This window comes from Ovis canadensis, chromosome 15, assembly GCF_042477335.2.
Source record: "Ovis canadensis isolate MfBH-ARS-UI-01 breed Bighorn chromosome 15, ARS-UI_OviCan_v2, whole genome shotgun sequence".
In the NCBI taxonomy this organism is placed as follows: domain Eukaryota; kingdom Metazoa; phylum Chordata; class Mammalia; order Artiodactyla; family Bovidae; genus Ovis; species Ovis canadensis.
In genome coordinates, this window is record NC_091259.1 from 56,840,879 (window position 1) to 56,866,637 (window position 25,759).

A 25,759-nucleotide genomic window follows, 5' to 3' on the forward strand; every position below is an offset into this window, starting at 1 on the left:
TCTGACTCTCACATCCATACATGACCAATGTAAAAACCATAGCCTTGACTAGATGGACATTTGTTGGCAAAGTAACATCTCTGCTTTTGAATATGCTATCTAGGTTGGTCACAACATTCCTTCCAAGGAGTAAGCATCTTTTAATTTCATGGCTGCAATCACCATACGCAGTGATTTTGGAGCCCCCCAAAACAAAGTCAACCACTGTTTCCACTGTTTCCCCATCTATTTCCCATGAAGTGATGGGACCAGATGCCATGATCTTAGTGAGAGGGCAACAGGCAGGAAGGCCAGGGGTCTCCAAACGGAGGAAATAGCCTGAGAGTGTCAGACATTTTTATCTCTCTTAAGTGGCAGGAGGAAACAAACTAGAGATATTTTTTCCTTCTCTATACAAATTGTGGGGAGGGAGGTGGGAGGGGGGTTCATGTTTGGGAACGCATGTAAGAATTAAAGATTAAAAAAAAAATAAAATAAAATAAAAAATAAAAAATAAATAAATAAAAGGTTTCTCTTAAAATCCTGTGTTGCCATAGTGACACCTGTTTTCACTTGAAGTTAACCAATGCTTTTTTCTTATGGAAATGTTTATCTTAAGCTATGCTAATGTACTATACATTTACCCCAAACTCTGTTTTCAAGTCGTTTGCTTTTTGGCTCAGAACCTACTTGACAAACCACTATGTTATACTCAGATATTTTTCCTCTAATCTATGTAAATGAAACTATTTGTATGGTGATCTGCCATTCTTCAAGATTCAAGTTAATCATTTTATGGCCCAAGATAAACCATTTGGTGCCAAGATTATCCCAAAGTGCATCTTATGGGTGAGGGGCCTAGTGCCATTCTGAGTTTTGAGACATTCCTTTCTTTCATGAACAAACTGCTAGTGACTATATAACATCCAGCTAAAGACTAGCAGGGGGGTACTCTTTCTGCCCCCTTCTGATGCCTATGTCAGAAGCTTTCTCTATCTCCTTTATACTTTAATAAAACTTTATTACACAAAACCTCTGAGCGATCAAGCCTCATCTCTGGCCCTGGATTGAATTATTCTCCTCCAGGGGCCAAGAATCCTGGTGTCGTGAGTCAACAACAACCTTTCATTATTTTTCTGAATGTTGAGCTTTAAGCCAACTTTTTCACTCTCCTCTTTCACTTTCATCAAGAGGCTCTTTAATTCTTCTACACTTTCTTCAATAACAGTGGTGTCATCTGCATATCTGAGGTTATTGATATTTCTCCCGGCAATCTTGATTCCACCTTGTGCTTCCTCCAGCCCAGCGTTTCTCATGATGTAATCTGCATGTAAGTTAAATAAGCAGGGTGACCATATACAGCCTTGACGCACTACTTTTCCTATTTGGAACCAGTCTACACATGTTATAATAGACTTAATAGGAGTGTACATTGATCAAAGGATTTTTACTTTTTTTCTACCCCATTTCATGAGAGCCCCATTTGTATGAAGTCTGGATTTGTCTTGTGAGTTTTCTCCACTGATGAAAAGTAAGTCTACGCATTTACTGTCTAGCTTTTTTCTGACAATCATTTGAGTAGATGTAAAGGAGACTAATGCAATATTTCCATTTATCCCATCTCTAAAATCAAACATTTATTTGATTATTATGTGACTTAAAATATGTAGAATGAGGCCTAATTTGCCTCAATGGAAACAAAATGTACCTAGCTATCAGCACCAACTCTACTATATATTATCTCTTTTACCTTTGAATAGTTAACTTCTCTGTCTTAGTTTTAACATGGAAACTTGATCTTATCTTAAAAACCTAAATGGAAAATATCACCATAAAATAGCTGAATGAAATAAATTCCCTCTGACTAAATCTCCTGACACAAAGATTTTGAGATGATTTAAAGCAAGGAAGTAATGATAGAAATAAGTACAATTATTTTTCTTGAGGTGACATGTAGAATTTATTGACTATAATGGAACTATATGTACAAAATGTATCTAAGAATTTCTGACAGGTTATCTTCAGGATGAAGAAAATGAATGTAAAGGTTGAAAGGGGATCATATATCTTCTAAGTGTGAGTAAGCCCGATCCTTTTGACTAATAATATCCTTAGCAAGCCTTGGTGAATCTGCTTTATCTTGATGCTATAAATAATTGAGTTGAGAACCAGTGGGACTAACAGGTTCTGCCATGGTAATATGAATAATGGAAGAGGAATGTTTTGCAAAACGATGCACTAAGGACAAACCTATCATTGGCACACATAGAATGAGCACGGCACAAATATGGGAGACACGTGTACTGAGGGCTTTGAGTTTCCCTCCCTGGGATGCAATGCGCAACACAGAGTGGAGGATGAAAGTATAAGATAAAAAGATTCCTAGAGAATCTACACCCCAATAAAATGCAACAATAAACAAGCCATACAAAACATTGAATGAGATGTCAGAACAGGCCAATAGGATGACATCTTGATGTAAGCAGGAGTAGGAGAGAACGTGGGAGTGACAGAAAGAAAATGTGGGGATACGAACAAGAATAACAGGGAGGACAGTGGAGCATCTGATTATGATGAAGACCCCTATGCAGACAACACATTGTGGGGTAAGTTTACTGGAATACCTCAAAGGATCACTGATGGCAACACAGAGGTCAAAAGCCATGGCTAGGAGCAGAGCTGATTCCATTAGAGAAAAAGTGTAAATAAAATACATCTGGGCTATACAAGTATTCATCTCAATCTCCTTAGCATCAAACCAGAAGATTCTCAGTACTGTGGGCAGGGTGGAGATGGACATGCCCATGTCTGTGAGGGACAGCATGGCCAGGAAGTAGTACATGGGCTCATGGAGACTCTTGTCAGTGTGGATGATGTGAAGAACTGTACAGTTGCCCCCTATTCCAATCAGATAGAACACACAAAAGGGGATGGAAATAAAGTGTTGAACATCCTCGTACCCAGGAATCCAACAGAGGTAGAATGAAGCCAATTGTTCAATACTCAGATTAGAGCTTGTCATGAGACTGTCCCACGGAGCCATTTTTCTACCATAAAAATGTGAACTCCTAAAAAGAATAACACACAGCCTTAAAGCATTCATTTTCTCTGACAAGGATACTAGGTGGAAACATTTTATAACGTATGACAGAAAAAGTTAAGGCAATGAATGCATGGATTTAGTTTTAACCAATAGATAAAACCCACAAGAATAATCCGGTAACATTATAAGATATGAGCTGTGTAGCAAGTGTGAATAGTTGAAAGAGGCACACAGACTGGCCCTCAAACTGGTTTAAATGGGAATCAGATACAAAAGCATCCAAGGGTAAATAGGGTTGACCTAATTTACAGTCTAGAGTATTCGGAATTTGGTTTCTCTTTCATATTCTCCACCAAGGTTTCTTTATGTACTTATCCCGAAATGATCACTCAGGTGGTAAAGAATCTGCCTGCAGTGTGGGAGACCCTGGTTCAATCCCTGGTCAGGATGTCAGGAAAATCCCTTGGAGAATGGAATGGCAACTCACTCCAGTATTCTTGCCTGGAGAATTCCATGGACAGAGGTACAGTCCATGGGGTTGCAAAGACTAACAGTAATAACCTGCAACGAAGCAAGAGTTTTAGTTAAGTGAATTTCTATCATTTGTTCCACTGATAATAATTGATATGAGAGTTATGTCAGTTTGTTGATCGATCCTTTTCATTGTCGCTGGAACTCATAAGTTTTCTGGTTTGCCATCTGTGGACATGGCCTTTGGCCATCTCTGACAGCTACAAGAAAAATATCAACCATCACAGTCTCATCATCCCTAGATATTAGAATGAAATTAACTCACCCACAGACGGCGATTCAGTGGTGCACTATAATTGCAGTAACATAGTGCCATTCTCTTGATATTTTTGTTTTGCTCCTTTGCTCATTGTTTTAATGTATTTCATTGAAAAAGATAACAAGCCTTGTCCCACAACATTGTATAGACAATTAAATTATTTATAAAAATGCTTACCACAGTCCTCCTTCATTTTGAGTTTTTACATTTTGATAATCACATTTGTACCATAAAGTATCTCAGTGATGTGAACAGAAAGAAACGTTATAGATAAGTAAGTAAATGAAGGCTTAGAGACTCAAATGGTTTGCCCATACTCCATAAGTACAATAATAGCTTCAATGAATATCAGTTTTAGGGTTCTGCTCATGCGGATGGTGATTTCCCAGAACAATGGCTAACTCATCTACATGGTTGCTGCAGTTATGTGACTGGATTGGTCAGTGTTTGAAGATTCAGTCATATGCCTGACATCATGTGCTATTTCTAATGTCACAATGATATTAAAATAAACAAAAAATCAGTTCCCTCAGACATTTAAATACATCAGTACTTAGCTAGTCTATATGTTTACTGCCAGGCTGTCTGTCACAGCAGCCATATACCATCTTAGGTCTATTACCAAATCCCCTGAAATTTAATCATCTGGGCTTTTTTCTGCGTGATTCAATGACTTTTTCATGAGCAGTTCAGTTCAGTTCAGTCACTCAATCGTGTCTGACTCTCTGCGACCTCATGGACTGAAGTGTGTCAGGTCTCCCTGTCCATCGCCAACTTCTGGAGCCTACTCAAACTCATGTCCATTGAGTTGGTGATGCCATCTGACCATCTCATGCTCTGTCGTCCCCTTCTCCTGCCTTCAATCTTTTCCAGCATCAGGGTCTTTTCCAATGAGTCAGTTCTTCACATCAGGTGGCCAAAGTATTGGAGTTTCAGCTTCAGCATCAGTCCTTCCAATGGATACTCAGGATTGATCTTTAGGATGGACTGGTTGGATCTCCTTGCTGTCCAAGGGACTCTCAAGAGTCTTCTCCAACACCACAGATCAAAAGTGTCAATTCTTTGGCTCTCGGCTTCCTTTATAGTCCAACTCTCACATCCATACATGACTACTGGAAAAAGCACAACTTTGACTAGGTGGACCTTGTTGGTAAAGTAATGGAGAATACTTAGAAAAGAGTATTTGTGTCAATGTCCACAGATGGCAACATCAGAAAACTTACGAGTTCCAGCGACAATGAAAGGGATTGATCAACAAACTGAGATAACTCTCATATCAATTATTATCAGCGGAACAAATGATAAAAATTCACTTAAATAAAACTCTTGCTTCATTGCAGTGTATTACTGTTAGTCTTTGAGATGAAACACATTTCATCTCATATTATTGCATCACATGATATATTTTTTCCCTGCAAAATTCACTACTTTTTCACTTCATTCAAATTCTCTATCTCTGGTTTTTAATATGCTGTCTAGTTTGGTCATCACTTTTCTTCCAAGGAACAAACGTCTTTTAATTTCATGAATAGAGATCTCTCTTATTGACACAAATCTTTTCATAGCTTAAGAAAAATAGACACTATTATTAAATTCCTTAAGTTTCATTCATGAATCATATTCAGGTCCTAATATCTAAGAGAACTGTTAGAATCTCAAATGATTTGTGTATTTATTATCTTATTTAAACCACTAAATATTTATATGAGATCAACATGTATCGTCCTTTGTTATTCAAATCCAGTAACATGTCCTTTTGTTTCGATGCCCAAAATATTTTAACTTATTCACTTTTGCTGTTTACCACTATCATGATTTCTCTTCTAAACTATTTTATTAGCCACTTACCTCATCTAATACTTTCCACTTTTGTGACATTTTCCCCTCAAACCAATTCTCCTTAGAGCAGTGAATTCTTAAAGACATAAACAAGTCTGTTCATTTCTGTGTTTAAAATATGTTAAATGACCTAGTGATCTCTGAATGAAAGGGAAGCCATTTCAGTACTTATAAGCTCCTTCTTCCCTGTGTATGGAAAAAGACAGGTGGATTATACATGTGATTTTTCCCTTGCTCCCTTTCCTGTCCATCTTTGTGTTCTCATTCTCAAATGAGAATGAGATTCTCATTTGAATGAGATTCCCTAGATTGCCTCTTACATATTTTACTACTTCTGACCTCATTGCCACTCCTGTTCACTAAACTGCAGACCTTCTTTCCTTCTTTCAATTTTTATAATCAAGTTTCTTTCCTCACCACTCTATGCAAATACTCTTTTCCAAAGTATTTAAAATAACAAAGCACATTTCATCTCATATTATTGCATCACATGATATATATTTTCCCTGCAAAATTCACTACTTTTTCACTTCATTCAAATTCTCTATCTCCAACTACCCAAAGCCAATCTTTTACTTTTGACCCACAGTTTCTTCCCTTCTTTCCACTGAGAAATTGAGAGTGATTTTCCCTCCCAGATCTGCTCTCCTCCCCCATAATGGACTTACTCCTATCTGTAGGCCACTTGTGTTCTCTGTCACTTGATTAACTTTTGCCACTTTGCTTTCTTGCTCATAGTTAAAGTGCTCAAGTTGGAAATAGTGTTTTTTAAGGAGGATAGAATGTTTCCTGCTTATACATCTGTGATAAAAAAAGCTCTTCATTTTTCCTGGTTTTATTGGTCTCTGGAAGCCTGAGGGAATCACAGAAATTAGTGGTACATTAAGGAGTAGGGAGCTGTGAGCCTAAGGGAGGGATGTTGTTCAGGATGAGATAGCAGGAATTTCCACAGGAACAGAGAAAGCCTAAGGGAGGTACAAGTGGACAAATGCAAGGAAACTCTGACTCTAATTCTGATGGCTGCTGAGTTTAGATACAAAACGGGAGGTTGGAAGGTTCCAGCTGAAAAACTCCTTGGTGGAAAAAAAGAACAATGAATACTAAAACTACACAATAAAATAAAGGGACTTCAGAACTAAAATAGATATTAGTATTGGACAGGTGCTAGAGATTACCCAGGTCCTAGAGAATACCCAGACCATATGGGATCTTCCCTAGATGTACGGGTGATTCACAAATAGATTAGTTTTTAGAGGGGCTAACATAGGTGAAAATAACCTCAAATTCTGATTTTATTAAAGAGATATGAGATTATCAGTGCCAATAACCATCTACCAGAAGTGTATACATATCCCGCAAACTTGTATAATATTATATAACATTATCTTAGACTTAAATTATTTCTAGTTTGTTTTTACATGAAATATTTGGCCATAGAATAACCAAGCAGAAAAAGAAACAAGTATATGTGTTATAAGATTAATATTAAAAATAATAATAATTCAAGGATAAACATAAAGGATCCAAAAATAAATTTTTTAGATAGGCTTTAAAACAATTAAATCACAAGCATGGAAATTAAAACTGTAATCAGAAATCTTCCAGCAAACAAAAGCCCAGGTCCAGACGGCTTCACAGCTGAATTCTACCAAAAATTTAGAGAAGAGCTTGCATGATACAGGATGCTCGGGGCTGGTGCACTGGGATGACCCAGAGGGACAGTATGGGGAGGGAGGTGGGAGGGGGGTTCAGGATGGGGAACATGAGTACACCTGTGGCAGATTCATGTTGATGTATGGCAAAACCAATACAATATTGTAAAGTAATTGGCCTCCAATTAAAATAAATAAATTTATATTTATATTTTAAAAAATTAAAAAATAAAATAATTATGAATAAACATACTAAAAAAACAGAAAGTATGATTTAAATATTCAGGAAAAAACTGGAATATTTTTTAAACATTCAAATGAAAAATGTATAATTGAAAATTAAGAGCACAGATTAACAAATGAAATCTTCAATGCTATCAATGCTATGAGGGAGCTATAAAATTGAAAAGATAAGTAAATGCCCAAATCACAGGATTCATTCTTATGCAGTAAATTCTAGATTTAAGTTCAGGCAGTGGTGTTCAGGATGAGACAGCAGCATTTTTCACAGGCACAGAAGAACGCCTAACAGAGACAAATTAAAGGAAATCCTGACTCTACCTCTTCTGGCTGCTGAGTTTAGATATACAATGAGAGACAGGAGGGTTACAACTGAACGAATACTTGGTGGAATACAAGAACTATGAATATGAAGACTATAAACTAAAATAAGGGGGCTACAGAACTAAAAAATAGACATAGAATTGGGCAGGTCCTAGAGATTATGCCAGTCCTAGAGAATACCTGCTTCCAATGCAGAAGACACAGGAGAAGAGGGTTCAGTCTCTGCATCAGGAAGATTCCCTGGAGAAGGGAATGACAACCCACTCCAGTATTTTTGCCTGAGAAATGTCATGGATAGAGGAGACTGGCTGGCTACAGTCCATGAAGTTGCAAAGAATTGGACATGACTGAGCAGGCAGGCATGTATGTCAACTATATAGCAAAAAAAAAAAAAAACTAGAAGGAAAAAACTTAGCCACTGTGTCATTTGAGATCCATACATGAGGGAACACTGCCATCTTGTGCTTGTTAGCAAGAAGGAACCCGTAAAATTTTGCAATTATCAAACCAGTACCCCTTTATCACTGTGTAAACCAATGGAAATTATTCTGTTCCCTAAGTGAGGTATTTATGCAAGAATGGTTATTACTGTTCTCTGACTTAGATGACATCTGAAAGGGAAAGTGTTAGTTGTTTGGTTGTGTCTGACTCTGTTAGGCCATGAACAGAAGGATTTCCCAGGCAAGACTACTGGAGTAGGTTGCCATTTCCTCCTCCAGGGGATCTTCCCAACTCAGGGATCCTTTTGTTTAAAATCACTATTAAGATAATATCTCTATAACATCTCTTTACTTTCTTCTCCAGAGAAGGCGATGGCAGCCCACTCCAGTACTCTTGCCTGGAAAACCCCATGGATGGAGGAGCCTGGTAGGCTGCAGTCCATGGGGTTGCTAAGAGTCAGACACGACTTCACTTTCACTTTTCACTTTTATGCATTGGAGAAGGAAATGGCAACCCACTCCAGTGTTCTTGCCTGGAGAATCCCAGGGACAGGGGAGCCTGGTGGGCTGCCATCTATGGGGTCGCACAGAGTCGGACATGACTGAAGCGACTTAGCAGCAGCAGCAGCAGCAGCAGCAGCAGCAACTTTCTTCTCTCAGTTTTATACATTCATATATGATAGTTGATAACATCTTAATGCATTAGCATCTCTATGTTATTATCATTTGTGTATTAATCATTATACTAGTACTTATCATATCCATCCTGCTTCCTTATTTGTTTAGCACTAGATTTTTTTTGGATAGGTCCTATTTAGTAGCTTTCTACTTTTCAAATTTTATAAATGAAACACAATTTTATTGTCAATAATGGCAACGTTGATTATATATTTCCTGTGTGAGAGTTGGACTGTGAAGAAGGCTGAGTGTCGAAGAATTGATGCTTTTGAACTGCGGTGTTGGAGAAGACTCTTGAGAGTCCCTTGGACTGCAAGGAGATCCAACCAGTCCATTCTGAAGGAGATCAGCCCTGGGATTTCTTTGGAAGGAATGATGCTGAAACTGAAATTCCAGTACTTTGGCCACCTCATGTGAAGAATTGACTCATTGGAAAAGACTCTGATGCTGGGAGGGATTGGGGACAGGAGGAGAAGGGGACAACAGAGGATGAGATGGCTGGATGGCATCACTGACTCGATGGACATGAGTCTGAGTGAACTCAGGGAGTTGATGATGGACAGGGAGGCCTGGTGTGCTGCGGTTCATGGGGTCGCAAAGAGTCAGACACAACTGAGTGACTGAACTGAACGGAACTGAACTGATGTCTTCTCCACTAAGTTTTAAAACTGCTTTATTCAGATTGATTATATTTTTGCACTCCAAGATTTAGAAGCTCTATACAATCACCAAAAACAACACCTGGAGCTGACTGTGGCTCAGATCATCAGCTACTTATTGCAAAAATCAGGCTTAAATTTAAGAAAGTAGAGAAAACCATGAAGTCATTCAGGTATGACCTATATAAAATCCTTTATGATTATACAGTAGAAGTGATGAGTAGATTTAAAGGATTAGATCTAGTAGATAGAGTGCCTAAAGAACAATGGACAGCAGTTCAAAGCACTGTATAGGAGGCAGTGACCAATAAAACATGAAATAAAAAGAAATGCAAGAAGCCAAAGTGATTGTCTGAGGAGGTTTTATGAACAGTTGAGAAAACAGAAGTGAAAAGCAGGGAAGAAAGAGGAAGATATACCCAAAAGAATGCAGAGTTCCAGAGAATAGAAAGAAGAGAGGCCTTCTTAGGAGGCCTTCTTAAGTGAACAATGCAAAGAAATAGAGGAAAACAATAGAATGGGAAAGACTAGAGATCTCCTCAAGAAAACGTGGGATGTCAAAGGAAAATTTCATGCAAGGATGGACATGATAAAGATCATGGTATCTGGTCCCATCACTTCATGGCAAATAGAAGGGGAAAAAGTGGAAATTGTACAGATTTTATTTTGGGGGGCTCCAAAATCACTGTGGACAGTGACTATAGCTATTATATTGAAAGACACTTGCTCCTTCTATAGCATCACTGACTCAATGGACATGAATCTGAGAAAACTCCAAGAGACAATGGAGGACAGAGGAACCTGGTGACTCTCATGGGATTGCAAAAAGCCAGACACTACTGGACAACAAGATTGAGACACCTATGCCACAAGATACATCCATTTTAATTGTACATTTTGATGCATTTTACTTTACTGAAAGACTTATTCAGCTATTGCTGCTGCTAAGTAACTTCAGTCATGTCTGACTGAGTGACCCCATAGACGGCAGCCCACCAGGCTCCTCTGTGCCTAGGATTCTCCAGGTAAGAATACTGGACTGGGTTGCCATTTCCTTCTCCTCTGTCTTGCCTAATGTCCATTATATGATAATGTATACTTACTTGTTTACAAAAATCCCACACAAGTGAGCTGATGGGGGCAGTAGCCCTGGAGGCAACACTTCTGGAGAAGAATTTGGCACCACGTGTCCAAAAATACAGACATTTGACCCAGAGTTCACTTCTTAGGAATTTAACTTAAAGAAATAATTAAGAATCTATGTAAATATTCAACTATTACCACACTAATTTTAAGATATTTCCGTCATTCCCAAAATGAACCACTTGTCCATTAGCAGTAAATTTCCATTCTCGTCCTCAAGCCTAGGTAACCTTATCTACTTTCTGACTCTATATATTATCCTTACTGGATATTTCACATAAATAAAAGCATATAACAGCTGGTCTTTGGTCTCTAGCTTCTTTTACCTACTGTAATGTATTTGAGGTTCATCCATGTTATAATATATGTTAATACTTTGTTCTTTTTTATATCAACAAGAAGCATTTAATTTGGGGGATAGACCACATCTTATTTATCCGTTCACCAGTTGATGGACAATTGGGTCACTTCTCTATTGGGACTACTATGAATAATACTCCTAGTAAAATTAATACCCAAGTCCATGTGAATGTATCTTTTAATTTCTCTTGGTTAGATACCTAGAGGTGGAATTGTGAACTGTGTGATCACTCTGTTTAATTTTTTTTGAAACTGTCAATGTATTTTTCCAAGTTGGCTTCACTCTTCTATACTCACAGCAGCAATTAGTATTTCAGTTTTTTTTCATAGTTACCAATACTTTTCTGTATTGGTACATTAGAATATACATTAGAATGTACATTCTACATTAGAATGTAGAATGTATAGGCATTCTAATGGGTATGAAGTAGTATCTCACTGTGATTTATATTTGTATTTTCCTAATGACCTATGATGTAAAGAGTCTCCATTTGATCATTTGTTCTTTTGCATTCTTTGGGAAATTTGGATTAATGAATTTTAATGCCATTTATTTATAATGATTTTTAAAGATTTGAGTGAAATTTAACAACACTTTAAGAATTTTTTAAAATGTATTAAGTGTATAAATCATGCCATATTTTCTCTTAGCACACCACAAGATATTCTGAGAAAGGATGGACATGGTTTAAACTTTCATGTTCAAAAGGGCATAAAAATTCATAGTCATATTCATAACATAGTCAGCTCTCAGCAGGGAAATAGTATATGTATTGAATACTTACTGCATTCCTATATAGAGCTGTAGGGGGAAAACTGCTTTAGGGATAGCTTCTTATGTCTTTGGAAATAGAAAGTAGAGAAATAAATATCAAATACTGATGAGTTACATTTAAAAGTCAATTCTATAAAGGATATAAATTGTAACAGTTTTAATTAGCCTTGAAGGTTAGTCAGGGAGGGTCTCTCAGATGTCTGATGGAACAGACCACCATGTATCATTCTGTCTGGCATATGAAAGGAAATTTTAAAGTTAGTGAAAGAAATAAAAGAAATGAGGGAAGTGAAGGAGGAAGGGAGGAAGAAAAGTAGGCTCTGTAGATGAAAATGCAGCCCAGCAGACACCCTGACAGCAGCCTTAGAGATTCTGAGTAGAGAACCCAGCTTAGAGTGCCTGCAGTCCTCAAACTAATGGATCTGGATTGATATTCAGGATCATCTCAGAAACAAGCACCTCTGAGTTAGTTTGTAGACAAGACCACATTGTACATGGTTCCCAGAGTCAAGTCTCAGATATTTGCGAGTTGTCCAGATATCTTAGAGAGGCTGAAAATAACCAACTGCCCAGCCAATTACTTTCTCATAATAGATAAAATGCAGCCTTCTGTTGTCCTCACTTACTGGCCTAGATGACATTATATTATCTAGCTGCAAGGATTAACAAATCTGTGGATTAAAAATATGGCTTGCTAGGCTATTAAGAGTAATAAGAAAAAAACAAAGTTATATTTTGTTAACAAATTACAATGCATCTGTATACTTTGCTAAATGTTTCACATTTGTCATATTGTGAGTATAGCCCCAAATGGGTATGGTTTAGTATACCCCATTTACAGGAGATAAAATTAAGCCTCAGAGGACTATCCATTTTCAGACCTACAGCTATGATTAGAGTACTTGCCTCTTACATTCTTGGAGAAGGAAATGGCAACTCACTCCAGTATTCTCACCAGCAAAGTCCCATGGACAGAGAGGCCTGGTGGGCTACAGTCCGTGGTGTCACAAAGAGTAGGACACAACTGAGCACACACAAACACATTCTTTCATTCCAAAACATAGTCTCTTCATAGAACACCAGGAGCAAACAGGCTGAAACTAATAACGAAACTTCTATTAAAGTGCAATAAGTTGAGATCAGTTCCCAAACCAGATAGGTGCAATCTCTTCTTCTCCTACTTATCTATCTACAAAGGATATTCCTTACACAAGATTTTTTAAAGAAATGAAGACAAGATATTTTTCTCTAGATAAATGGATAAATTGTAGTATACCAATACAATGGAATGTCATTCAGGAATAAAAATAAGTGAGTTAATCAAGCCATAAAAGGTATGGGAGAAACTCAAGTGTATATTGCTAAGTGAAAGAAGCCTATATGAAAAGCCTACAGTACAGCATGATTCCAATCAACTACAGGACATTGTGGGGGAAAAAAATCTATAGTGAATGAAAAAGATGTGGTTGTCAGATCAGTGGTTGTCAGAGGGGTTAAAGGGAAGGAAGGATAAATAGGTAGAACACAGGGGATCCGTAGGGCAGTGAAACTATTTAGTATGATGATGTAATGGCAGATGCATGTCAGTATACATTTGTCAAGACTCATAGAATATAACACAAAGAGTGAATCCTAATGTATGAACTATAGATTGTAGTTAATAAAGTGTCTATATTGGCTCTTCAATTTAACAAATGTATCACACTAATGTAAGAGGTTAAGATTAAGGCAGAGCTGGGTGGTTGGGATATGGGGGACATACATAAACACTGCAGCTTCTCATATTTTTTGAAAATCTAAAACTGCTCTATAAGGTAATATATGTGAATTTTTAAAAGCTTCATTTGAAAAGGGAGAGTTCTTCAAATATTCTGTCATACTTTCACCTCAGTGAAATGTTAACACATCCCGACAAAGAACAAGTGGTAATGTACAGACATATATTCTGTCTTTGTTATGAAAGTAATGAAAGCGAAAGTCACTCAGTCATGTCGGACTCTTTGCAACCCCATGGACTATATATAATCCATGAAATTTTCCAGGCCAGAATACTGGAGTGGGTAGCCATTCTCTTCTCCAGGGGTCTTCCCAATCCAGGGATCAAACCCAGGTCTCCCACATTGCAGGAGGATGCTTTACCAGCTGAGCCACCAGAGAAACCCTCGCGCCTAACTTTTTGCCACTCCATGGACAATGCCATGGAATTCTCCAGGCCAGAATACTGGAGTGGGTATCCATTCCTTTCTCTAGGGGATCTTCCCAACCCAGGGATCGAATCCAGATCTCCTGCATTGAAGGAGGATTTTTTACCAGCTGAGACACCAGGGAAGCCCCAGGGAAGCTTAGGTTGCAGAGAAGTCAAGCAATAGGAAACCCCCTGTGTTTTTTGCTTTGGGGCTTTTTTTTTTTTTTGTATTATTTCAGGCTTGCATATTAAGCTGGCAAAATGGCAGTGCTGTTGTTCAGAAGTGGCTCTGGGGTGGAAAATCATCAGATGCAGTTTAAAACTGGGAAACCTAATTTCCCAAGTATGAAAGGAAAACTTTGTCAGCTAATCCAAATACTGACTGTGGGTTTCAGTTATAAAAGGAGTCACTAAACATGTAAAATACCCATAAGACTTCTCAGCCCAGAGGTTATTCCCTGGTCTGTTTTCATGGATATCTATGCACAATATAGATAAACCTATAAATATATTTATTTTGCTGTATCCTTGTAAGCTAGACATTTCTTTTTGTCTATGACCTGGCAATATCACTGTGAATATACAAAGAGGAAATTTAAGAGTGTCTTTTTTTTATGCTCCAATCATTAGAAAAACCACGCATCTAAAAGGTAAATAAAACAGTTTCATGGTTGTAACTGTGAATTCTGTCATTAGGATCCCTGGATTTTAAAGCAGGCTTAACTCAGAACTTAATGTCTGAGTTCTGTTCTGTGTAATACTGGGACACCAATAACAACTAGTTTATTGGGTATTTGTGACCATTAAATTAGACAATCCATGTAAAGTGGTTAGAACAGACTTTAGGGAAACACTTAGCACATAATAAGGTTTGATACAAATTTGAAATTATTATTTTTACCAGTTCTGTTGTACAGTCCATTCTTAAGCTGGTATCTGATATGTCTTCCATGTAAACGCGCTGATATTTTCTGTGTGTGTTATACAGCAAAGCCAGGCACTACTAGGACATAGCTGCAAAATCGAAGGAAAGCTTCAGTCTAGTGAAGTTAATAAAATTATGGATATACCTCCATAGTTTTAATGAAATAACCATTCAAAATATCCTTTCTTGGAGTTTTCATTAAAAGCTCCTTTACCTAATCTGTGTGTTTGCCTCTTGATGAGAAGTTTTGTTTTTTCTTCCTCATCTGAATTTCATGAAAGGAGGGAGAGAAAGAGAGAGGAGGATAAATTTATGTTGAAAATTTGATAATGTGCCCTACTTCCTTCATAAGGATTGGGGTAGTATGAAAAGGATTTCAGTTAACTCAAGAGAGGATTGTCAGGTATCTTGAAATGCAGGGTAGTTTTCCATCTGCTAAATCGTGTGACAGCTTCACACGAGAGTGAAGCGTGGGCAGATTCCAGATTTTTACTGTTGTTGTTGTTCTTTTTAGATGAAATATTGTTTATTATTCATCACTTTAAACATGCTAAAAGTTGCAGTCAGAAAGTGTTGATTTATATATATGATGTTTTACCAAATGTACCGCTTTGGGCATGACCAACTGAATTTATGTTCTGTGGGTCTGAATAATGGATAATTTCAAATGAGGGATTTTTTAAAATCTACTTTATAATTTTTGATATATTAAGAGCAAGAACTGCTGCTACTAAAGAAAAGTAGCTGAAATTATATCTTAATCTTTTATTTGTGAATAAAAAATTGCAGTCACTCTACTCTTTAGAAATTTCTTTCAATAATAGGTGCTGAATAACAGTGGGCTTTGACTTTTTTCAGTGATCTACTTGCTCTAGTAAGATTATTCAGTACTCTGAGTTTTGTTTGTGTTCTCTGACTCCATTTCTTGATCCTTGAGAGCTAGTGTTATGATGGTATGGATAGCACTACAATTTTTGCACAGCAGTTTAAATGTCATGTTAATATGAACATTATCTTCAAGAGTTCAGATGAAGGACAGCTGAGTAAATCATTTTTTTTTTTTTTTATTGTGGGAAAACTTAAACCAAGGGAACTATCTCATTCCCTCAGGATGGAAATCCGGAATTCAAATTTTCATGCTACCTTCAATTCTTTATCAGTCTACCATCCAACACATCTCCTCACATTAAATTTGTCCACTGAAGAATAGAATATTAATTCTCTCCAATCTTCTATTCAGTGTCACCAAGACAAAGGAGAAAGAACAATTACTTTTCAGTATTTAAGAATTTATTACCAAATTAGAGGGAAACACTATATACACAGAACTGTTATAGGTTCAAAATACATGCATAAATTATGTAGTTATAACAACTGGCATTACAAAAATTCAACTCAACTCTTTTTTGATTCACAAAATTTTTCCACAGAGAAAAAGTTATTTCATAAAAATGAACTGGTTTGCTGATGATCATTCATTTTCTTTGAATACTTTGCTTTCATCCATTATCATGCCAAAATTAATGGTTAAGATTTAACTAAGCTGAAGGAATAAATCTTTTTTGATGTTATTTACTCTGGTTCTTTTCCTTCTGTTTTTCACATAAAAGACTTCTGCCACTTCTCTACAACAATATCAAACTATATATCCACTCCCCTCACTGCCTTCTTGCTGACTGGTATCCCAAGATTAGATTTCCAAATCTGGATTTCCAACCCTTTCAGCTTTGTGTACATTTTGGCTATGACAGGCAATGGCCTGATTATGGCGATGGTGATCTGAGACAGAAGCCTCCATGAACCCATGTATCTCTTCCTGGCCATGCTAGCACTCAGTGATGTTCTCCTTTGTACTGTCACAGTGCCCCAAATGCTTATCTCCTAGCAGGGCTGTTCCATATCAATGTTTCTTGCCTGTCTCATGCAGATGTTTTTTGTTCATGCTCTGTTTCTCTCTGAATCTGCTGTCCTACTGGCCATGGCTTTTGACCGCTATGTGGCTATCTGTGCACCACTCCATTATACTACCCTACTTACAGGCTCTCTCATTAGCAAAGTGAGTCTGGCTCTGGTGGCTCAAAGTGTGGCTGTGGTCACCCCTGGCATCCTGTTCATTATCCGCCTGCACTTCTGCCAGAGCAACATCACCTGCCAGACTTACAGTGAGAACATGGGCATTGCCAAGTTGGCTTGCAATAGCATTGTCCCTAATAGCATGTATGGGCTCACTGCTGCTCTTCTCACCCACAGGACGGGACTTTGTCCTTATCTCCCTGTCCTACTGGTTAATCTTGAGAACAGTCTTCCAACTGCCTTCTAGGGAAGCCCGGACAAAGGCCTTTGGAACTTGTGGAGCCCATACATGTATCATCCTGATTTTCTACAGTCTGGCCCTCTTGTCCTTCTTTACCAATAACTTTGGACACCATGTGCCCTGGCATGTCCTTATCCTCCTGGCAAATCTCTACTTACTGGTGCCACCTACCATGAACCCCATTGTTTATGGGGTAAAGGCAAAATAGATAAGGATGTGAGTGCTATGACTCTGTGCCCAACCTAAATGATCCAAGAGTAATAAAGCAACAAGGAACAGGGGAGTCCAGGATTGAGATACAGGTTTAAATGTCAACTCTAAATCAATCTGGACAGATTTATTCCTGCAACATCTATGCAATGAATAAAGCTTTTAAAAATTGTATTTCTAAATGTTATCTTCCTGATATTGGGTAAAAAGGATGCGAACAAGGAACTGCTCAAGTACCACCGAGAATTATTTCAACATACTAAGGTAATGTGCCACTGTAGTTGCATATGACATTTAAATATCCTTTTGGTAATAAACCATGTCTCTTCTACTTCAATTTGCTATAGACAGGACAATATATAAGCTACATATACTTAGGAATTAGCTCTGATTCCATTCTTACCATAACATCTGCAGGGCCCAAAATACAAAAGAAAGAAAGTGAAAGTGGCTCAGTCGTGTCCAACTCTTTGGGACCCCATGGACTATACAGTCCATGGAATTCTCCAGGCCAGACTACTTGAATAGGTAGCCTTTCTCTTCTCCAGGGTATCTTCTCAACCCAGGGATCAAACGAAGGTCTCCTGAATTGCAGGTGGATTCTTTACCAGCTGAGCCACAAAGGAAGACCCCAAAATATACAAATAATTAATAAATATTTGTTGAATGGATAAGTATCTTAACTAATTAAAAATAAATGCTAATGATTTTATGCAACAACCCCCAATATATCTCTTTGTATTATATATGACCTACAACTAAAATATTTATTTCCTTTCCTCTCAAAAAACTTTCCTTCAGCTTTCACAAATATGAACTTCTTATCTCTTCAATACTTTAGTGTATAAAGATTCTCTTGGTGACAAATAAGAGAAATTACTTTTTGTTAGATAAAGGAAACAAAGAGCAGGATATTTCATGGTAACATTCTGTGGATGTCATGACAGCCAAGGATAATTGCATCTCTATTTCTCAGGTGGGACTAAAGTCAGGCTGCTATTAGACCTCACCAGCAGGAATGGATGGCTTCTTAATTGAATTTGGGCTTCAGCTGGTAAAGAATCTTCCTGCAATGCAGGAGAACCCGTTTGATTCCTGCGTTATGAAAATCCCCTGGAGGAGGACATGGCAATCCACTCCAGTATTCTTGCCTGGAGATACCCACGGACAAAGGAGCATAGCGGGCTATAGTCCATGGGGTTGCAAGGAGTCAGACATGACTGAGCAACTAATCACACATACCTGGTCTTAGTTACAATGACTGTGGGACAAAATATATGATTTCCCTAAATAGGATCAATAACTAAACCTGGATCAATCTGTTGTATTTCTTATTCTGATTTAATGGGGATAAAATTGTGTCAGGGCAATACTGAAGAAAAGGGAAATATGATAAGTGGTCAGGATTCTGTTTACTGAATTCATTTGGCACGTTTCTGTTAGCACATACAATCATCCTAGTTTAGCTCTTCCTACACTAAATAGTCTCGCTAACTGCATTCCATAGTACTAGGACAAACTTCATCATCTATGAACTCTCATAACATAATTGCTGCAGTGTAATTCCCTATCTCCACTAGGAAATATCCACCTCTTGATTTACAAAGGAGCTAAAATACTTCTCTGGCATCAAACAGTAAAGAAGTGCATCATGAACATAATAGAAACATATACATGGTCAAATGGTTGAAGTAATTTGACTGTCTTAAAAATATTTATATTGTTATAATTCTTTTTATAAATATGTATGGCTGTTTATAGAGGCTGTTTATAAATTATCTGTATAATCATGTAATTATCCATATTGTAGGTTTTTAAAAGGAAATTATGTTTTAAACGTTATTCAGTTGAATGATTAAATGACTAAGTGTGCTAATGAAATATTTTGCGGCAATATTTTATATAGATGAAAATGCTAAACACTTAGATGGTGAAATGGATTCTGACCCCCTCTGCTCTGATTTTTTGCTTGCTATCATGTTTTGCCACAAGGTGTTTCCTGCAGCAGTTGTTGTTTAATCGCTCAGTCATGCCTGACTCTTTGTAACTCCATGGACTGCAGTATGCCAGGCTTCCCTATCCTTCACCACCTTCCGTAGTTTGCTCAATCTCATGCCCTTTGAGTCAGTGACGCCATCCAAACATCTCATCCTCTGTTGTCCCCTTCTCCTCCTGCCTTCAATCTTTCCCAGCATCAGGGTCTTTTCCAATGAGTTGGCTCTTTGCATCAGGTGGCCAAAGTATTGGAGCTTCAGCTTCAGTATCAGTCCTTCCAATGAATATTCAGGGATGATTTCCTTTAGGACTGACTGGTTTGATCTCCTTGCAGTCCAAGGGACTCTCAAGAGCCTATCCAACACCACAGTTTGAAAGCAGCAATTCTTTGGTTCTCAGCCTTCTTCACAGCAAGGATACACAGAAGGTCTATAGAAAAAAGATCTCGATGACCCAGATAACCATGATGGTGTGATCACTCAGCATAAAGATGATCAATGCATGGCACAAAGGTTAACATTTGACATAATGAAAGCAATTGCATTGCATTTTTGCTTAATAATAGGGGATTGGAACACAAAGATGAATTATTATTTGGCCTTCTGGATATTTACACATTCTTCAGGTAGGCAGAGAAGGCTTATAGAAGGCAAATAAATACTCATGACTTCATCAAACAACAAAAAAAGCAAAGCCATCACTTTGCTGACAAAGGTTCATGAGATATGATGGTTGGATAGCATCATGCATTCAATGCACATGAACTTAGGTCAACCCCGGGAGATGGTGAGGGACAGGGAGGCCTGTTGTGCTGCAGTCCATTGGGTCACAAAGAGTCAGACAAAACTTAGTGACTGAACATTACTGTTTATTACAATATGAGTAAGAGTGTCTCTTAATTTATAAGTCCAGGTGCAAATGAGATAGATGCTTGAATTGTATTATTGTGAATTGGGGGAAGAACAAGAGGCCTTCATCTTTCAATAACACTATCTACTTGCTGGGACTCTAGCTTTTGTTAAATTTTTAAAAACAAGATAGTACTTCTGTTCTCAGTTCATAAGAAAAACTTGATATCCACTCATTTGTATATTCAATCAATCATGTATTCAATGACTATATTTTGTAAGGAGAGTTATCTTAATTTTGATAATATGTGTTTTTTTGTATGTGTTTAGTAAAGTACACTTTATGAATATGTGTGTTGACTGCTCAGTCATGTCCAACTCTTTGCAACCCCATGGACTATAGCCTGCAAGGCTCCTCTCTCCCTGGTATTTTGCTGGCAAGAATAATTGAATGGGTTGCCATTCCCTTTTCTAGGGGATCTTCCCAACCCAGGGATCAAACATGGATCTCCTGCATTGAAGGCAGATTCTTTACCATCTGAGCTACAAGGGAAGCCCCTTTTATGAATATAAAGCATCTCTAATAACACATCTTAAGAAATATATAGAGGATAACAATTTGTAAACTCAAAAGTTGGCCTGTATATTTACATATTCATTTGTATATTTTTGTATTTGTGTGAAATGCAAAATCTAAGATTCAATAGTTTGAATATATTTGTTAGCTAAAAAAACGATAAAACTTTTCATTTTTTGGAGCAGAAGCATTATGATGTGTTCAGCAAGCAGACACTAAAAATATATTTTGAATTTGAAGGTTTTATAGCATGGCCATAGTTAAGTGCTGCTGCTGCTGCTGCCGCCAAGTCGCTTCAGTCGTGACCAACTCTGTGCGACCCCATAGATGGCAGCCCACCAGGCTCCACCGTCCCTGGGATTCTCCAGGCAAGAACACAGGAGTAGGTTTCCATTTCCTTCTCCAATGCATGAAAGTGAAAAGTGAAAGGGAAGTCACTCAGTCGTGTCCAACTCTTCACGACCCCATGGACTGCAGCCCACCAGGTTCCTCCGTCCATGGTACTCTCCAGGCAAGAGTACTGGAGTGCGTTGCCATTGCCTTCTCCATAGTTAAGTGCTACTTATATGATATACAGTAAATGATAATGTTCACATTCTCTTCCAAAATTTATTTCTATTAACTTTATTTTACTTATTTACTGTAGGAAATATTATCTAAGTTTGATGTTCATATATCTTGCTTTATTTTTACTTGATATCCCTTTGGTCAAAGTGAAAGTGCTGAAGGAGAAGAATATTTAGAAGTAGAGTCAAGAAATAGGATAAGAGGGAAGGGAACAGATATAACTGAATTAAAAATAGGGAACAGAAATAAGTCATGGGAAGTCTTAGATGTCCTTCACATGTTTGACATTTGAAATGGTAATTTTAAGTTAATAGTACCTTTTTTGTCATGTGAAATGTGGGCTTACGACAGGTGAAATCTCTTTCTCCAAGATTTTTTTTTAAATCCAATAAAACTAGTCATTCTTTATCCAATGATTGATTCATTTCTTTTCACTTATGCACTCAATAAAGTGCATAATTTAAATAAATATAATGTTGGTTCTCAACGGTAGCAAGCTGCATGAGACACAGTTCCTAGTGTAAATAGAATAAGATTTGTGAAAACTTATTATGTATTATTAAGATCAGCATACATAAAGTTATAAAGCATCCATAAATGTTTTTTTCTTCATTTATTTGTCTTTGAACAAGTGTAGACATGTGAATTAAGAAATTTCAGCTAGAATTGCAAGTTTCTTATAAAACTCTATTCATAGCCATGCACTAGATCATTTGAATAATATGAAAAGATAGTTTATATGCCAAAAGAATTGTAGAAAAAGTAAGATTTATATTTTATGATTCTTACTGTCACAAACATAAATAGCTACACTTCAGTCAGTTAGATTTTTATAATTACTGGCTTCAAAAGACATCTCAGGGATTATAAAAACTACTGAGTTTCAGCTTTCTATAAGATTAAAATTATTTCTAAAAATTAAGTTAAAAAAAAAACTCTGAAAGTTGCCCTTTTCTATATCTTGTGAAATTCAATTTCTTGAGAAAATATAGAGCATGTGTATAAAATTTTAAAAGATGCTGCTGATGCACCATGAAGATAGATAAAATGCTGTGAGATCTAATATATTTTATATCAAGATATGATCATTACCATCTTTAATAAAGGTAACTTCAGAAGATTTACAAACACACTTATAACAAGAAAGGATTAATGTAAGATTCCCAGAAAAATGCAGTATGTCAAGAAGCATAGAAATAAGCGTTTAGAATAATCAAGGAAATTTTCATGGACAGGAAACCATGAATCAGGGTTAGGATTAGAAATGAGAGACAATAGAATTAAATGGTATCTAACACATTGCATTCCAACATATTCATGCCTAGAGGAGATTTAGGGAACACGTGTTAAGTCAGTCTGTATAATCCCAGTGGACACCAACTCTCTACTTTAGGACATCTGTGTGATGTAATGTCAAGTTTATTTCTGTCCTTTTCAGTAATATTTTATTGGCAACTCTGGTGCCAACACAGCATGTAGAAAATATTTACAAACTTAATATTGATGCCATTGTTGTCTTGAGGACAAACCTACATAACAGAAGAACTGATTCTTAGGGGGAAAAGCAGGTGGAGAATTCCTTGGCGGATCTGCTTGGTCTTCACACTATAGATGATTGGGTTGAGCACAGGTGGAACTAGCAGGTAGATATGAGCCATGAAGATGTGGATGAGGGGGGATGAGTGTTTGGCAAAACGATGGACAATAGAGAGCCCAATCATAGGCACATAAAGAATAAGTACAGCACAGATGTGAGATGCACATGTGTTGAGGGCCTTAAATCTCCCCTCCTGAGATGAAATTTTTAATACTGAGTGAAGGATGAAAACATAAGACACAAAAATACCCAGAGAGTCCATTCCCCACAGCAAAGTGATCAGAACTAACCCATATATAACATTAAACTTAGTGTCAGCACAAGCAAGGCGGATCACGTCCTGGTGCAGACAGTAAGAATGAGAAAGGATGTGAGAGTGGCAGAAGGGAAAGAAGGCCAGCCGGGCCAGAAGTGGAATCACAGGAAGGGCACTTCTAAGCAGGGCTGCAATGCCAATTTTCGTGATGAGCGTTGGAGTGAGAATGGTAGCATATCTTAGGGGGTGGCAGATGGCCACATATCGGTCAAGGGCCATGGCCAAGAGCACAGATGACTCAGTGAAGGAGAAAGTGTGAATGAAAAACATTTGGACTACACAAGTGTTGAACTGGATCTCCCTGGATATGGACCACAGCACCCTGAAGAGTGATATCATTGTGGGCAAGGACATGCCCATGTCAGTGAGAGAAAGCATGGCCAAGAAGTAATACATGGGCTCATGGAGCCTGGGGTCTGTCTGGACAATATGTAGGATAGTACAGTTACCCATGATTCCAACAAGGTAGAGGAGACAGAATGGAATGGAAATCCAGTGGTGAAATTCCTCATATCCAGGGATACCTGTGAGATAGAAGGTGGAGGACAGGATATTGCTGGAGTTTGCAGTTGCCATAGGGCTTACTGTTAAACCACAATCTGGATTTACAATCACACTCCAGAAGGGGAACAAATGAGAAGATCAGCACCTGTGTCAAAACAAAACAAAACAAAACAAAACTTCAGCCTGTCCTATAATCACTCCTAGATTTACCCTCACAGTTTTGCTTTGTTTTTCTTTATTTCATTACTCAATGTCGTCAGTTAAGAAAAACATCCACTTTTTTTTTTAAACATCCACTTTTATAACCATAACGACTTTCCCTTCTCCTCAGATGCAGAACTATTAACATGCTGTCTGAACATGCACAAACTCCTTCTAAAAACCCCCCAGAGCAGCACAGACAAAACCACTGTAGATTACATTATTAATTAATACTTTTCTTTAAAACAATCTTGACCAGAGTTACTGGTCTTATATTAGTCTGCTTTGGGAGGAAAAAAAAAAAAAAGACTCCTGCAATGACTTATATGTACACCTTTGTCTGAGCTTGATAGCTTTTTCAGCAATACTAGAATATTATGCAAGGCATCTCTACAGTATTCAGGCAAGATTTGGTCAGGATGTTTTTTATTCTTACTAAACATATCTCCGACTACATAACTTGATACCACTGTGATGGCATCCACGTATGCGCGCTAAGTTGTTTCAGGCATGTCCTACTTTTTGTGACCCTATGGACTGGGACCTGCCAGTCTCATCTGTCCAGGTGATTTTCCAGGCAACAATACTGGAGTGGGTTGTCATATCCTCCTCCAGAAGATCTTCTTGACCCAGAGATCGAACCCATGACTCTTAGGTCTCCTAATTTGGCAGGCAGGTTCTGTAACACTAGTGCCACCTAGGTAATTGACAACAAGGGAATGGTAGCCACATAGAATCAACTCTGATATCAATATGTTCCTGGGTTAGCATCTCCTTGAGGCAAATATGGCTTAAGATTATTTAGTAGAATAGGTAGATTTTAAAATTTATGATTATAAAATATATAATTTTTATATGTGATGTTAAGCAAACTATAACTGATTTTGAATCTGATTTAAAAGATTCAGAACATTCTTCTTTTTATGTTTCAGAACTAATTAATCATTTAAAGATGGATTCTTTCTACCAAAACTACAAAACAAAAGATATAGGGGTTGTTGAGAGAGTAGAAATTTATCCTTCAAAGCAAAAATAAGAGAAAAAACAACAACAAAAATAAAATGCACAAAAATGCCTACTGGCATCTGACCTTCACACTAAAGCTCTTCTGCTCAAGTGAGAAAATACATTTTCCCCCCTCTAGATTCCAGGATTTCTTCTGTGGTCAAGAAAGACATTATTAAGAAAGGTGAGCCATTTCTTAAACTCCACTTGCTCATCAACTGCCCAGCGTCCATGCTCACCAAAATATTGGTTTAAGAATTTAAAGTCTATGGGACAAATTACCTTCCACTGTAAACTAATAAATCGGCATCTTCTGTCTTGGAAAGTCCTCTTTGACATTCTGCAACATGAAATCCCCTCAGTCTCCTCTAGTTCCATGTAATATCCTTAATTACAGAAGATATTTCCCCCAATTGTTTAATAATTTTCTAAGAAATACAAGATCCATAATCAAGACATCAAATAAGTAAATTTCAGAAACACATTCAGTCTTCCTGACTGTTCATATTACACTTAGTTCTATTAACATACTATATGAACTGATACTTCTTATGGCCCTGCTATTTAACTTCTCAAATTCCTGTTTATCTCCT

General features: G+C 37.4%; 2 protein-coding genes and 1 pseudogene across 2 annotated transcripts; 1 reads left to right on the forward strand and 2 right to left on the reverse strand.

Moving 5' to 3' along the window:
- Window positions 1-2,125: 2,125 nt before the first annotated feature.
- Window positions 2,126-3,001, reverse strand: LOC138421184 (olfactory receptor 51G1-like). The gene has a single exon (XM_069555104.1). The coding sequence runs from the start codon at window positions 2,999-3,001 to the stop codon at window positions 2,126-2,128; it is 876 nt and encodes a 291-aa protein (XP_069411205.1).
- Window positions 3,002-9,803: 6,802 nt separating this feature from the next.
- On the forward strand, window positions 9,804-17,554 carry LOC138420162 (olfactory receptor 52P1-like; annotated as a pseudogene).
- A 5,518-nt stretch (window positions 17,555-23,072) lies between these two features.
- On the reverse strand, window positions 23,073-24,032 carry LOC138420657 (olfactory receptor 51L1-like). The gene has a single exon (XM_069553972.1). The coding sequence runs from the start codon at window positions 24,030-24,032 to the stop codon at window positions 23,073-23,075; it is 960 nt and encodes a 319-aa protein (XP_069410073.1).
- Window positions 24,033-25,759: the final 1,727 nt, after the last annotated feature.

Coding starts and splice junctions, on each gene's coding strand:
- LOC138421184 (XM_069555104.1), bottom strand. CDS start 3,001: ATGACAAGCTCTAATCTGAGTATTGAACAATTGGCTTCATTCTACCTC.
- LOC138420657 (XM_069553972.1), bottom strand. CDS start 24,032: ATGGCAACTGCAAACTCCAGCAATATCCTGTCCTCCACCTTCTATCTC.